The sequence below is a fragment of the Tachysurus fulvidraco genome, chromosome 7 (assembly GCF_022655615.1).
Source record: "Tachysurus fulvidraco isolate hzauxx_2018 chromosome 7, HZAU_PFXX_2.0, whole genome shotgun sequence".
Taxonomy (NCBI): domain Eukaryota; kingdom Metazoa; phylum Chordata; class Actinopteri; order Siluriformes; family Bagridae; genus Tachysurus; species Tachysurus fulvidraco.
The window spans coordinates 14,125,975-14,138,695 of NC_062524.1; the positions used below are offsets into that span (position 1 = coordinate 14,125,975).

Genomic DNA, 12,721 nt, shown 5'->3' on the forward strand with positions numbered 1-12,721 from the left:
CGTGTTACATTCATATTTTATTTATGTGTTAATTTATGTTTTATTTATCATGCAGCAATTCAGCATTTTTTAAAAGAGAGATGTTTGAAAGGCAGTGAGAAGGACATGATGTGAGCAGCTGATAAAAAGAAACTCAGAGGAAATGAGAGCACCTGTTGTCATGACAACTTTTTCTCCTCATCCATTTCACAGCAGACTGAAAACACAGCATGACACAAGACTCGCAACAGTGAGGCAGTTGCTATGAAAACCATACCTTCCACACAGTTGGTTGAGAAAAAAGCAATGTTGCGGGTCTCTAGAGGATTGTCATGGGTGCAGTCAGGTGATCTGGTCTGGGGCTCGGATTCACCTGTCAGTGAGGAGTTGTCGACCTGAAACAAAACATTAAATCGCATTGTTTAAAAAACTTTGTGTGTGTGTGTGTGTGTGTGTGTGTGTGTGTGTATATGTGTTTACCTTGCAACCATGAGCCGAGATGACCCTTAGGTCAGCAGGGATCCTGTCTCCTCCTTTCACCTCCACCAAATCTCCAGCTACCACCTCCTCAGCATTAATCTGCAGTTTCTCACCCTCACGGATCACTAATGCTTGCTATCTCACACACACACACACACACACACACACACACACACACACACACACACACACACACACACACACACACACACACACACACACACACACACACACACATTTTTGTTTGCACTTATACATACAAAGACTTTCACAGACAGTGGAAGTCATTGTTTCATTGAAGAAAAACTATCAAGAAAATTGTATTTATTAGACACTGATTGCCAATACCTGGGGCACCATGTTTTTGAAGGACTCCATGATCTTTGAGCTCTTAGCCTCCTGGAAGTAGGAGAAGCAGCCGGTAATGATTACCACAGCAGACAAGACGATGCCCAGATACAACTAACATAGAGACAAAAAAAAATCCAAATTAGGATGTACTGTATTGTTGTTCTAGCATTCCAACGCTTTCTTGTCTTTTTACAAAAAATATATCTTTTGCTTATTATTCTGCTTTATTCATTTCTATCCTGCCCAAACGCTTCTGTCGTCTGCCCCAACTTGTCTGTGTGTATCCTCACGTTGTCTCCAGCCGGTTCGTCTTCTGTGGCTGCCTGGATGGCATAGGCCAGGAAGCAGAGGATGGCGCCAATCCACAGCAGGATGGAGAAACCCCCAAAGAGCTGGCGGCAAAACTTAACCCATTCTGGGGTCGTGGGTGGAGGAGTGAGTGCGTTTGGACCATCCCGGGCCAGATACTCAGCTGCTTTAGCATTAGTTAGACCCTGGAGAGAAAAGAAGAGTGTGTGGGACCTGTATTACTCACAAAATATATTGTGAGCTTTCATGTATCCTGTCTATTATCTGTATACACTTATCAGCTGTGAAGATGATTACAGTCACATGTGAGGATGGAGAGTCAAATAGTGTTTTTAGTTTATGGTGATGTCATGGCACATGACTTAAGTGTAAAGTCAGCTTTTGGTAGATACAGTATGTCTAGATGACAGAGCTTTTAGAGCTACTTTTACATTTACTTCTTCTACATAACATTCTGCTGTTTACTTTTCAGTAGGTTTTATTGTATAACAATGAACATGGACAATCCTGTAACCATAAGAGGAAATGATTGTGAACTACAGGCACTGCACAAAGATTTTTTATTTTTAATATTGTATGTATGGAGGTTTGTTTGGTCTCAGATGCAGAAGACAGCTAGAGTAAATAAATAAATAATTGATCCATAAAACCTACCTGCACAATGTCTGTGTTGAACTTTCGGCATACTTCCTCAATGGACATCTTATGCTCTGTCTAAGATACAGGAAGCCACATGAGAAATATTATAGGCATAGGGGATATTTAGGAAGGTTTTAATCATGCAGAGAGCATCACTGTGTATCACATAGAGACAGAAGGATGTTAGAATCCATCGCAGCAGAGTGAATTTGCAGCCCAGATATTCATGTATTTAGTTTCTACACAAATCATTGTCTCCTCCTTTTTCCTTTTATACATATTGATCCTCTGCTCATTCTAGTTAAATTATGTCAGTTTTATTTCTAAACCCAAAATGGGCCCAGTGACACACATGAAAATAAACAACACACACATCTGGCACTGCTCACTAAAAACTGTGTGTGTGTCAAAGTGTGGCTTAAAAAATAAATTTATAAGAACTAAAGAGAAAAATGTACTGCTGTGTTAATAAATTAATTCCTTCTTAAATAAAATCTATTAATCTTTTTTTTTTTTTTTACACAAAAGTGAGTAATAAAAAGTGAGTAATATAGCTGCAAGCAGCGATGGCGGGCCCTCGCACGGTTTTTTATCGCTATACGGTGCCTCCCAGAAAACAATGCACGGTGGGCAAGTGCATGAAGTGGGTAAATATCAGTGGACTATTTTATGTTGTTACTGACCCATTTGGGGACTGTAGGTAAATGCCCACATTTTAGACAAACAGGGGCGCTAGTGATCCACTTAAGAGACACACCTTTGTCTGACCTTTTTGTCCACACTTAACAGCCGACAAATGTATCTCGGCATCATGTTCACCACGTTTGATGTCAATCGCATGAATTCCATAGAAGGAGTATTTAAAAGTTCATTGCATGCAAGTGTGAAAAAATCCACCTTTGTGACGACACACTTCCTGGGGCCTGTTGGTGGCGCTATACCCGGGACTCACAAATAACACCTTGGCCGAACATGCTTAGATATTAGACATTTCCTGTTTCTTTGAATTCGCCATAACTTAGTTGCTTCGCCATGGCAGCACCGTTTGAGATATCAAAAATCCCTTCGAAATTTAGCAAGTGCAACGTCTCGGCATCATGTTCACCACGTTTGGTGTCAATCGCATGAATGTCCTAGGAGGAGTATTTAAAAGTTCACCACATGCAACTGTTGTGACTGACACACTTCCTGGCGCCTGTTGGTGTGGCTATGTCTGAGATTCACAATAGGCACATTGATGCGATCGGAATCCTTGGCCGAACATACACACCACGTGTCATCGCAATAAGACATTTTTTGATTTAGATATTAGACATTTCCTGTTTCTCTGAATTCGCCATAATTTTCTTGCCTTGCCATTGCATCACCGTTCGAGATATCAATAACCCCTTCGGAATTTAGCAAGAGCAATGTCTCAGCATCATGTTCACCATGTTTGATGTCAATCGCATGAATTCCCTAGGAGAACTATTTAAAAGTTCACCGCATGCAATTATGAAATAATCCAAAATGGCCAACTTCCTGTTGGGCGGAGCTCATAGTTTAGAGCGCGAAAGTTGTTTAGGTCGATGAGATCTATATGCGTACCAACTATCGTACATGTGCGTACATAATTGCCCGATCTGTGCACAAATGTTTTTTTTTGCATTACAGGGGGCGCTACAGAGCCCCCCTGCCATGCCCGTATTCCAGCCTTTGCCTAAGCCTAGCGTCGCCCGACTCTGACGTGTGTGCCAAATTTCAAGTTTTCGGGACCCCAATTGGAAAATGTGTGCAAAATAAATAAATAAATAAATAAATAAATAAAAAACCCGAGCAAAAACAATAGGGCTTCGCACCATCGGTGCTCGGGTCCTAATAATAAACCTGAGCAAAAACAATAGGGCTTCGCACCATTCGGTGCTCGGGCCCTAAATATACCATGGGGCACCATGTTTGAGTGTGCTCTATTTCAGCAGGTGTGTTTATCTCACCAGTGGCACCTCCTTCTTCAGGTCATCAAGATCTTTCCCTCCCTTCTTCTTAGGAGACTCCTTCTCATCGTTGTCCTGCGTGGTTGCCACACGGTAGCTGTCTGAGCGTCCATACTGAGGAAAAATGTCAAGAAAATATACAGTGAGTCCAGTTCATTCAGCAAAACATGAGCTAGTATGTACAAAATTAACTTCAGTCTTCTCATCCTCTTGTGACACAGATGCCTGGTTCCACCATTTAAAACAGATACTAAAACATTACATACATAAAACAGTCAGCTAGTGTTTTATGTACAGTACAGTATAAGGCCCACATGCAGTGTTTTCATACTCAAACTATACTGCATGCTTCTTACTGTGTGTGTGTGTGTGTGTGTGTGTGTGTGTGTGTGTGTGTGTGTGTGTGTGTGTGTGTGTGTGTGTGTGTGTGAGAGTTTTAATTATAATGTGACTAAGGGCAGAAAAACAGGTAGAACAGGTGGCTTCACTGATGTGGCATGAACTTATTTGCATGCAAACCCTTCAGACATTTCACTCCAACAACACACACACACAAACTGAAAAGGCAGACTACTGAATTCATGAGACCAGCTAAAATGATTTTTCATTTCCTTTTTCATTGTAAGAGCGCTGTGCTAATCCTGTTCTGAAATATCCGACCTGACAAAATCTGAGTGACGGTAAATAAACATTTTGTGGTGGGAAAAACACATGTTTTTGAGCATTCTTACTCTGTAAATCTGTTAAAAGCTTTAAAGGCTGGGAGGATCTTCATTTCTCAAGTAGGATCTAAATAAAGTGAACAAACCTGTTGTCATAAACGTTCATGACAAGACAAGTCTAGCTCTGTGACTGCTGACTCTGCTCTACAAAAGACTTCTTACTCTGACTGTTGGGAAGGTTTTCTTGGGTCCCTGCAATTTTATATCACCTATAATAATGAGTGAATATTATCTGAATATTATGACCGATCCAATAAACCTGGTATTCTTTATAACATTATAAGGAACAAACTAAATTATGTAAAGTACTGAATTATGAAATACTTTTAAAAAATACAATAAAACAGGAATCTAAACAATTTCAGAACTCTCTCTCTCTCTCTCTCTCTCTCTCTCTCTCTCTCTCTCTCTCTCTCTCTCTCTCTCTCTCTCTCTCTCTCTCTCTCTCTCTCTCTCTCTCTCTCTCTCTCTCTCTCTCTCTCTCTCTCTGTGTGGGTGTGTGTGACTTCCCTTTCCTGATACGATATGTCACTGCAGAATAAGACTACAGTTTGATTAACGCAGTCTGGAAGCTGTTTTAAAGCTAATTGTCTGATTAACCAATTTCTGAAGTGTTTATATTACTTACATGAGTGTGTATTATTATTATTTTTTTAACAATTACTTAGTAGGATTTTAAAAACAAGCTCATTTTATCAAAAAACTGCACACAATTCACACATAAACATACACAAGCAGCAAAACACCTCAGAACATTTACAAAACAAAACACTGCATTTAAACCCTTACATTAATGTAACAAAGTCAGTGTAGACAATACACTCATGGTTGACAGACTGCAGTCTGGGTATATTTATGATACTGTTAAAGTACATGAATATATTGATATATTATATATATACCACATCATACAAGAACAGTACTGCACATTGATAAATATTTTATTTATTAGTCCTTAGTAAAATTAGCAAAATATACAAAACATTATTTATTCGTAAATGTAAAGGCTGCATTGTGCATTGAAAATCAGTACAAATTATAAATACAACATAGTGCATAAATATAAATGAATGAATCAATAAACAAAACAAATCCTAATAATCATCCCTTTGCCTGACTGGATCTGGCCACAGCACCACATGTCCACTCTCGAGGGAGGAATCTTCTTCGACGGCGAATCCATCCTCACACAGACCTTACTGTAAATATCAGTTCAGTCACAGAACTCCTACATGGCTCCAATTAGGGATCCTGGCACAGGCCTGGAGATTGTAAACCTTCCAGAGCACTGGAGTAAAAGAAACTCCTCATCGAGGTTTATGACGAGAATATGGTGAGAGGAACTGGACTGAAAATGAACCAAAGCAGATTAGTGGAAAGATTGCAGATTGCAGATGACAATGCATCTCATCTGCTCTACTGTATATCTGTTTGATCATCTGCTGTGACGACGTTGTGTCGCTTGTCTAAAAATCTCAGTATGTGGGTCAATGCTGTAAGGAATCAAGTCGGCATGCTGGAGCAAGACCCCATTCTGCATGATTTCAGCACACATTGTGATGTTCCCACCATGTGCTGATGTTCCCACCATGATGTCGAAGAACACTCCAGCTCTGTGGCCAGTGATGTTTCTCTTTCCTCCTTTTATTTCTTTCACGTTAAAGCCTCATCTATGATAATAAATTCCTATGGGATTGGAACTCTCTAAACAAAGATAATATTGTGTATTTGAGTACAGACCTACTATAAATGTACATGTAAAAGTTCCTGTGCAGTGCACAATACTAAAGTGCACTTACTTTACATTACTTACCTGTACATGTTCTCACTCATTAGAGTTGTTTCATCTGTTTGTGAAGTTTTTAGAGAGTGTTTATAGAGAGATATATTGGATAGTACTGAAATCTCTGTGGTCATTAAGGATGTTTGGATTTTCTTCAGAGACATGTTGCATTATTGGCTTAAATAATGTTTACAATAGCTCTTTCTTGTTCCCCTGTGAATATGGTGCTCCTACTTCCTTCTTCATTCTTCACTTCTATGTAGTCCAATCCAAATACAAATAAATTGTTACAGCGCACAAATCATGTTTCACACATAGAGTACTGAATCAAAGTACTGATGAAGGTCATATTGACACACTGGCTCCATTGTTCTGATTGTACTGTGGGCAGTAGAGAAAAATTGGTGAAATATCTGAATCATAGTAACAGTATGTCTGCTGAGGTTGGGCTCGACTCTGTCCAGCCTCTCTTAATGTCAACCCATGGTTTACAACATGGTCAACCATGGTTCCTCAAGTCACATCTGATAAACGTAGACCTCGTCGTTTGTCACATCACATCCAGGTCTACTGCTGACTCTTCCTCCTACAGCAATATTGCCTTCCATTTCTATTGAAACAGGTAAACTCACCTGAACCCTTTTATAGTGCTTATATCTGATTGTTGAGTTTACATTTAAGCACCTAAGTGTCTACACACCTGACAGCTGTGTTTGAACTGACATCATGTTACATCCCTGTGTCTGATGTAAAGGTGTGTTTAGAGTCTTGTCTGCATTGTATTGCATATTTAACAATCAAAATACATTTTGATCAGGAGGAAGAATTGTCATAAAACCAACAAATCACAGCCCTGATGAAATGAAATAATTCCCTAAAGTCCAAAAAAGGTAGAAAGTGTCTCTGTAGTGTACGGACTCTTGACTGACTGAATGACTGACAGACTGACTGACTGAATGACTGACAGACTGACTTACAGACAGACTTTTACCTGACACCAAAATTTTGGATCTCTACAAAAATCAGTTCTGACATTCATGTTGACTGTTTAGAATAAACATCAGTATTTACAGTCTAACTAGTTAGAACAGCAATTTAATAATTCAAGGATATCTAAATCATACCATGAATCCAAAGTTGATGCCTATTTTGCTCATTTGATGTTATGTGAAGATCCTACAAACAGAAGCCCAGCTGAGGCACAGAAATAAATAAACAGATTGACAAAAAGTTTTTGGTTCAAAAGAAAATCATGGGAAGCAGACTAAGGCTTCAGACCAGCTGAATAAGAAGCCTTTATTTGACACATGTACAATACAGTAAAGTGAAATTCTTGTTAGGGTCAGCCATGATACAGGACCCCTGGGGCAGTGAGGTTAAGGGCCCGACAGTGGAATAAGGGAGTCAATTGTGGTTTCAGTCTGAAGGCAAAGAGAACTGTTCTATATCTCTCAGCCCACTGTTAGTGAAATGAGTTTAGTTATTTTAAAGAAAGCCATATGTGAATATACTCCACAATATCCAGAAACATGGTCTTACATTTAGCATTCAGGATATAGGAAATAGATGTCACTGTCAACTCATTTCAGTAACCATTTGATCATTGTTAGGGTGACGGTGCAATGGATCTGATTTCTTTGTTCTGGATCAGATTGAGATCTGGAAATTGGAGGCCAAGTCAACACCTTAAACTCTTTGTCATGTTCTTCAAAACATTCCTGGACTATTTCTGCAGAGTGGATACAGTAGCTCTTCTGTGAGATTGGACCAAAAGCCCATGCTTCCCATATGCATCAGTTCAATTTCAATTAAATTTATTTGTATAGCGCTTTTAACATACACACTCTCATTCACTCACGCAATCACACACTATGGACAATTTTTCCAGAGATGCCAATCAACCTACCATGCATGTTTTGACCAGGGGAGGAAACCAGAGTACCCGGAGGAAACCCCCAAGGCACGGGGAGAACATGCAAAATCCACACACACAAGGCAGAGGTGGGAATCGAACCCCCAACCCTGGAGGTGTGAGGCAAACGTGCTAACCACTAAGCCACCGTGCCCCCCCATAAGGATACAAATAAAAACAAATTATATATACAATTTTTTTTTTAATTAATTAAAAAAATATTAACTTCAAATTTAAAATACTATATATCTATCCCTAATGAGCAAGCCAGTGGTGACAGCGGCAAGGAAAAACTCCCTGAGATGAGTTTCTTCAGTTAGCCCTTGGTGAATATGACATGATGACCTTTTTTTTGCCAGGTCCCCAGTTGTCCTTTCATGGACCACTTTTTGTAGGTACCACTGACACCAGGAACACCCCAAAAGACCTGACATTATGAAGATGCTCTGACCCAGTCATCTAGCCATCACAATTCCTCCCTCTTGCTCATATCCTTATGCTTGCTGATCTCTGTATGCATTTATAGAATAATTTTAGATATGTATATATAAGAATATTAATAATGATGAAATGGAAATATTTTAATTGAAGTTAAAGTAATTCTGGTATTAAAAAAAGGTGTTTCCATATTTTGTCAAAATTGATTTAGCATGTTAGAATGAGCCTATGCATGGAGCTCAGTGTCAGAGTGATCCATAGTCACAGTCACGTTACTGATACTGATAAAAACAGATTTTATTGGATACTCATGATTGGAGTCTCTCTCTGTTACGTCAGAGCCGGAATCTCCTTCCTCCAACTGAGTGCTTGCTTAAGCACAGTGCCTGAACCTGCCTGAAGGTCATCACCATGTCCCTCATCCCCCTCCCTTCTCTCCCTTCTCTGTTTCAATTCTTCAGAAAAAAGCAACCCTGAAATGGATAGACTACCTGACCTTCAGCAGTACCAGGGTTAATTAATGAGAAGATTTTTAAACAAACACACACACACACACACACACACACACACACACACACACCACACACACACACACACACGTATGTATATATATATATATATATATATATATATATATATATATATATATATATATATACATATATATATATATATATATATAATCACTAGACTACATTGGACTTGATTGGATATTTAATAAGGTCTGGATATTTCTGGCTTTGAAATGCAAGCCTGAGCTCGACAACCCCCTGAATCAGTAATGATGTGGAATCGTCCATCTTAAAGCATCGACATGCAGTGCGCAGGATGGATGAAATTTTTTTTTTTTTGAGGGGGGGGGGGGGGTGCAAAATGCTGCAAAACTCCTAAAAACTTTGACATTTGTAGCTTTATATCCTTGTCAGTATTACGTCATGTTATTTCAGATAAAAACATGAATTCTATTGATTTTTATATACCACTGACTGCATTTGCTCATCCCTCTGGATGAATTTCCTTGCTTTAGTCGCGCAAATGTATTGGAAAATAAAAGAGAAAACTAGCTGATGTATATATTTTCATATTTATGGTGTTACAGATGTTGTTTATCAGTGAATATGATGGAGAGTCTTGACAACTGACATGTTGATGGCTTTCTCTTTTTTTGCCTTTAAGCGCATCGAAAATAGCCGCACATTTTACACTTACTGACGCATTTAGGCGGATACATCAAGTGCAATATGTGTATTTATTCTTTCTGTTTTCTCTTTCTAACCCAATGTTAGTGTTTCATTCTCTTGACGGTAACCAGGGATTATTAAAGATGTTCCAACTTGTCTTTTTCCATGAGCTAAGAAAAGGGCGTGGATGAACCTAGACATCTAAATAACACACGGAACCGACATGGTGGTGAAATCAAATAAATGCGCATCTAGATAAAGAACAGGAAATAAAACCTTACCCCCATTTCAGATGATTAATGGTGTTTCTTTTCAGACAAATGAAGATGTAGAAAACCTGGATGTCACGTCCTGAAGGAGAAAAAACCCTTCAGACACAAACGGATGCTGAAAAATAAATCAGTTAATCTGGCAACCCATTCCTTAAACCGTGTATAATAACAGAAACGGTCAGGTAGAGAATGCAGCTGCACAACAGCACATCGGTTTGTTTGTATTAATGATGTAATATAAGGTGAGAGGACCGGAGGACACCGTGCGCGAGCGCTGCTGCTGATAATGAAGACCGGAGACGCTTCTGTTGTGATCCTCCGCCTTAAGCGCCGCGTCACAGCCGCTTACCTCCGCCCAAAAAAACTGTTTCTGCAACCAGACTGCAAAACGAGGACCTTTGAACATATATTTATTCACTCAGCAGGGAGTTGAATAAACATGAGCCATAATCCAACCACTAGATGTTGGATTGTGGCTGTGAGGATTTTTGTTAATTCAGCTACAAGATCATTGGTACGATCAAACACTGATGTTGTAAATTAGAGGAATTCACCTAAAATTTAAAGAGGTCCAGTAAGAGAAAATTTCTTGAAGCAAATGTCCGGAAGATCACAATATCTAACTAGTTAGTGTGATATATATTTAAGTAGCCTAGTAGTTGTATCAACATCTGCAAGCAATCAATACCTGACTGTCAAATCAAATAAATTCAGTACAATTCAAAAACTTTTTGACAATAACATAACATTTGTCACGTAACAAAGAAATGAACATATGTATGATTGTAGATATGTATAAAGTTCTCTCATTAAATAAATAAAAGTAGGGCCACATTTCACAAAATAAGAGAAAATAAATCATATGTGAAAATTGTGTATGTTTAAATAACACGCTTAACTCTCCCTTTTATATCTCAGTGAGAGAACTGAGCTCCAGCTTGGCTTGGCAGGATTTAAACCTGGGCCTGAATGGAGTCAGGGCCATTCTCATACACATGTGGAGGTGCTCATTAGTGAGCCTGGAACCATATTTAGTTTTGATTATGTTCATTGTAGAGAAAGCTGCCTCGCAGTTGTATGTAGAGCCAAACATGGTCAGGATGTATAGGGCAACTTTCCTCAGACCTGGGAAAGCTGTCTCAGGGACGCTGTCTTCAGATTTGAGTGGATATGTTTGTTCAAAACCATTATGTTTTGTCTCATAATGGCATTTCACATTGCCAGATTTGCCACTTTTAATATAAGATACACCGGTTTAGTGTGAAGTGGGAAGTGTGAACAGAAATAAGTCTCCGTTTCACTCGTCAATAGGACTGTCAAGTGTCATGCATTGAGATTGACAGTCCATCATGTCGGTCTTTTCTCACGCTCTCCCGCCACACATTGTATTTATCACGCAGAAAAACTTTTTGCTATTTATCATATATTTAATAAGACACAGCGCTGTCTATATGAAACCGGGCAGGAATCAAGCACGTCACCCCTGGAGTTCTTAGTCGAGCCTGACACTTATCAGCCAATCAAAAAAAAAGAGGCTACACAGTAGCCAATCAGAAAATAGCACTATCTTTCAATTCAATTCAATTCAAGTTTATTTGTATAGCACTTTTTTTTTACAATTGACATTGTCTCAAAGCAGCTTTACAGAACATAAACATAGAACAAAAGGTTAATATAAAGAATAATATAAAGATTAATAGAATACAAAATTCAAGATTAATATTAGATATATTTAGTTCACAATGTGTATGTATATATCCCCAATGAGCAAGTCTGAGGTGACTCAGGCAGCAGTGGCAAGGAAAAACTCCCTTAGATGGTAAGGAAGAAACCTTGAGAGGAACCAGACTCAAAGGGGAACCCATCCTAATATGGGTGAAACTGGAGGGTGAGATTATAAAAATACAGTCAAACAGATGTTGTATAGATGCAAAAGATAACATGGAGTTCACATCTTTTTAGTAAAGCAGAGTCTAACTGTAGCTGATAGATCTCTAGTTTTCGCTGAGTCAGCCTCATCTCAGTGGAGGTCCAAAATCTTCATCGCACGGAAGACGAAGCTGGTACAGTTTCTGGATGCCTCGGGATGGGTAGAAAGAGAGAAGCAGTAGAGAGGGATTAACATATCTGCTGTTCATAATATTTGCAAGTCTGATATCATAGTGCACAGTATTATGGGATGTATTATGTATATGCCTGACTAAAGAGATGAGGAAAACTGGATAATACAGCAATACTATCTGGGTAAGATTTAACGCAACAACCAATGAAAAAAAAACATATCCATTAGTGAGGGTATTTTCAATGGTCGGTTTGAACAAAACCTCAACACATTGACTTCAGTCATGACCCTAAAAATTGCTGGGCTTGGGGAGGTGGAGATGTCATGCCTGCCTGTCTTCAAAACTTGAGAGCCCTGTGTCGTTTTCTACATGTATCGCTATCTTTCTTTCATGTGTAACTTTACTTTAATTCTCTCTCATCTGTCTTGCACTGTTGAGTCGCATTGTTTACTTCAGTAATGCACAGACTTGATTGGTCTATGCGTGAACATTAACACACCATGTCTTTATGGAGCTCAGTGGCTTTGTGTTCAGGGGCATTGTCATGCTGGAACATCTTTAACACAATCTTTAATACAGTTTTGTAGAGTTGTGTAATCCTCACCACTTACTTCCCTCA

At 39.0% G+C, this 12,721-nt stretch overlaps 1 protein-coding gene across 1 annotated transcript in view; it reads right to left on the bottom strand.

Annotated features, from left to right (window-relative positions):
- The window catches only part of atp1a3a (ATPase Na+/K+ transporting subunit alpha 3a), a 35,399-nt gene extending 25,040 nt beyond the window's left edge, over window positions 1–10,359 (bottom strand). The window contains exons 1-7 of the mRNA XM_027163657.2: window positions 10,049–10,359; window positions 3,732–3,845; window positions 1,774–1,833; window positions 1,101–1,304; window positions 808–921; window positions 460–594; window positions 257–374 (exon numbers count right to left, since the gene is read on the bottom strand). Of these exons, the coding sequence (XP_027019458.1) occupies window positions 257–374; window positions 460–594; window positions 808–921; window positions 1,101–1,304; window positions 1,774–1,833; window positions 3,732–3,845; window positions 10,049–10,054 (751 nt within the window). The 5' untranslated portion in view covers window positions 10,055–10,359. The remainder of the gene's footprint in view (window positions 1–256; window positions 375–459; window positions 595–807; window positions 922–1,100; window positions 1,305–1,773; window positions 1,834–3,731; window positions 3,846–10,048) is intronic.
- Between the last annotated feature and the right edge of the window lie 2,362 nt (window positions 10,360–12,721).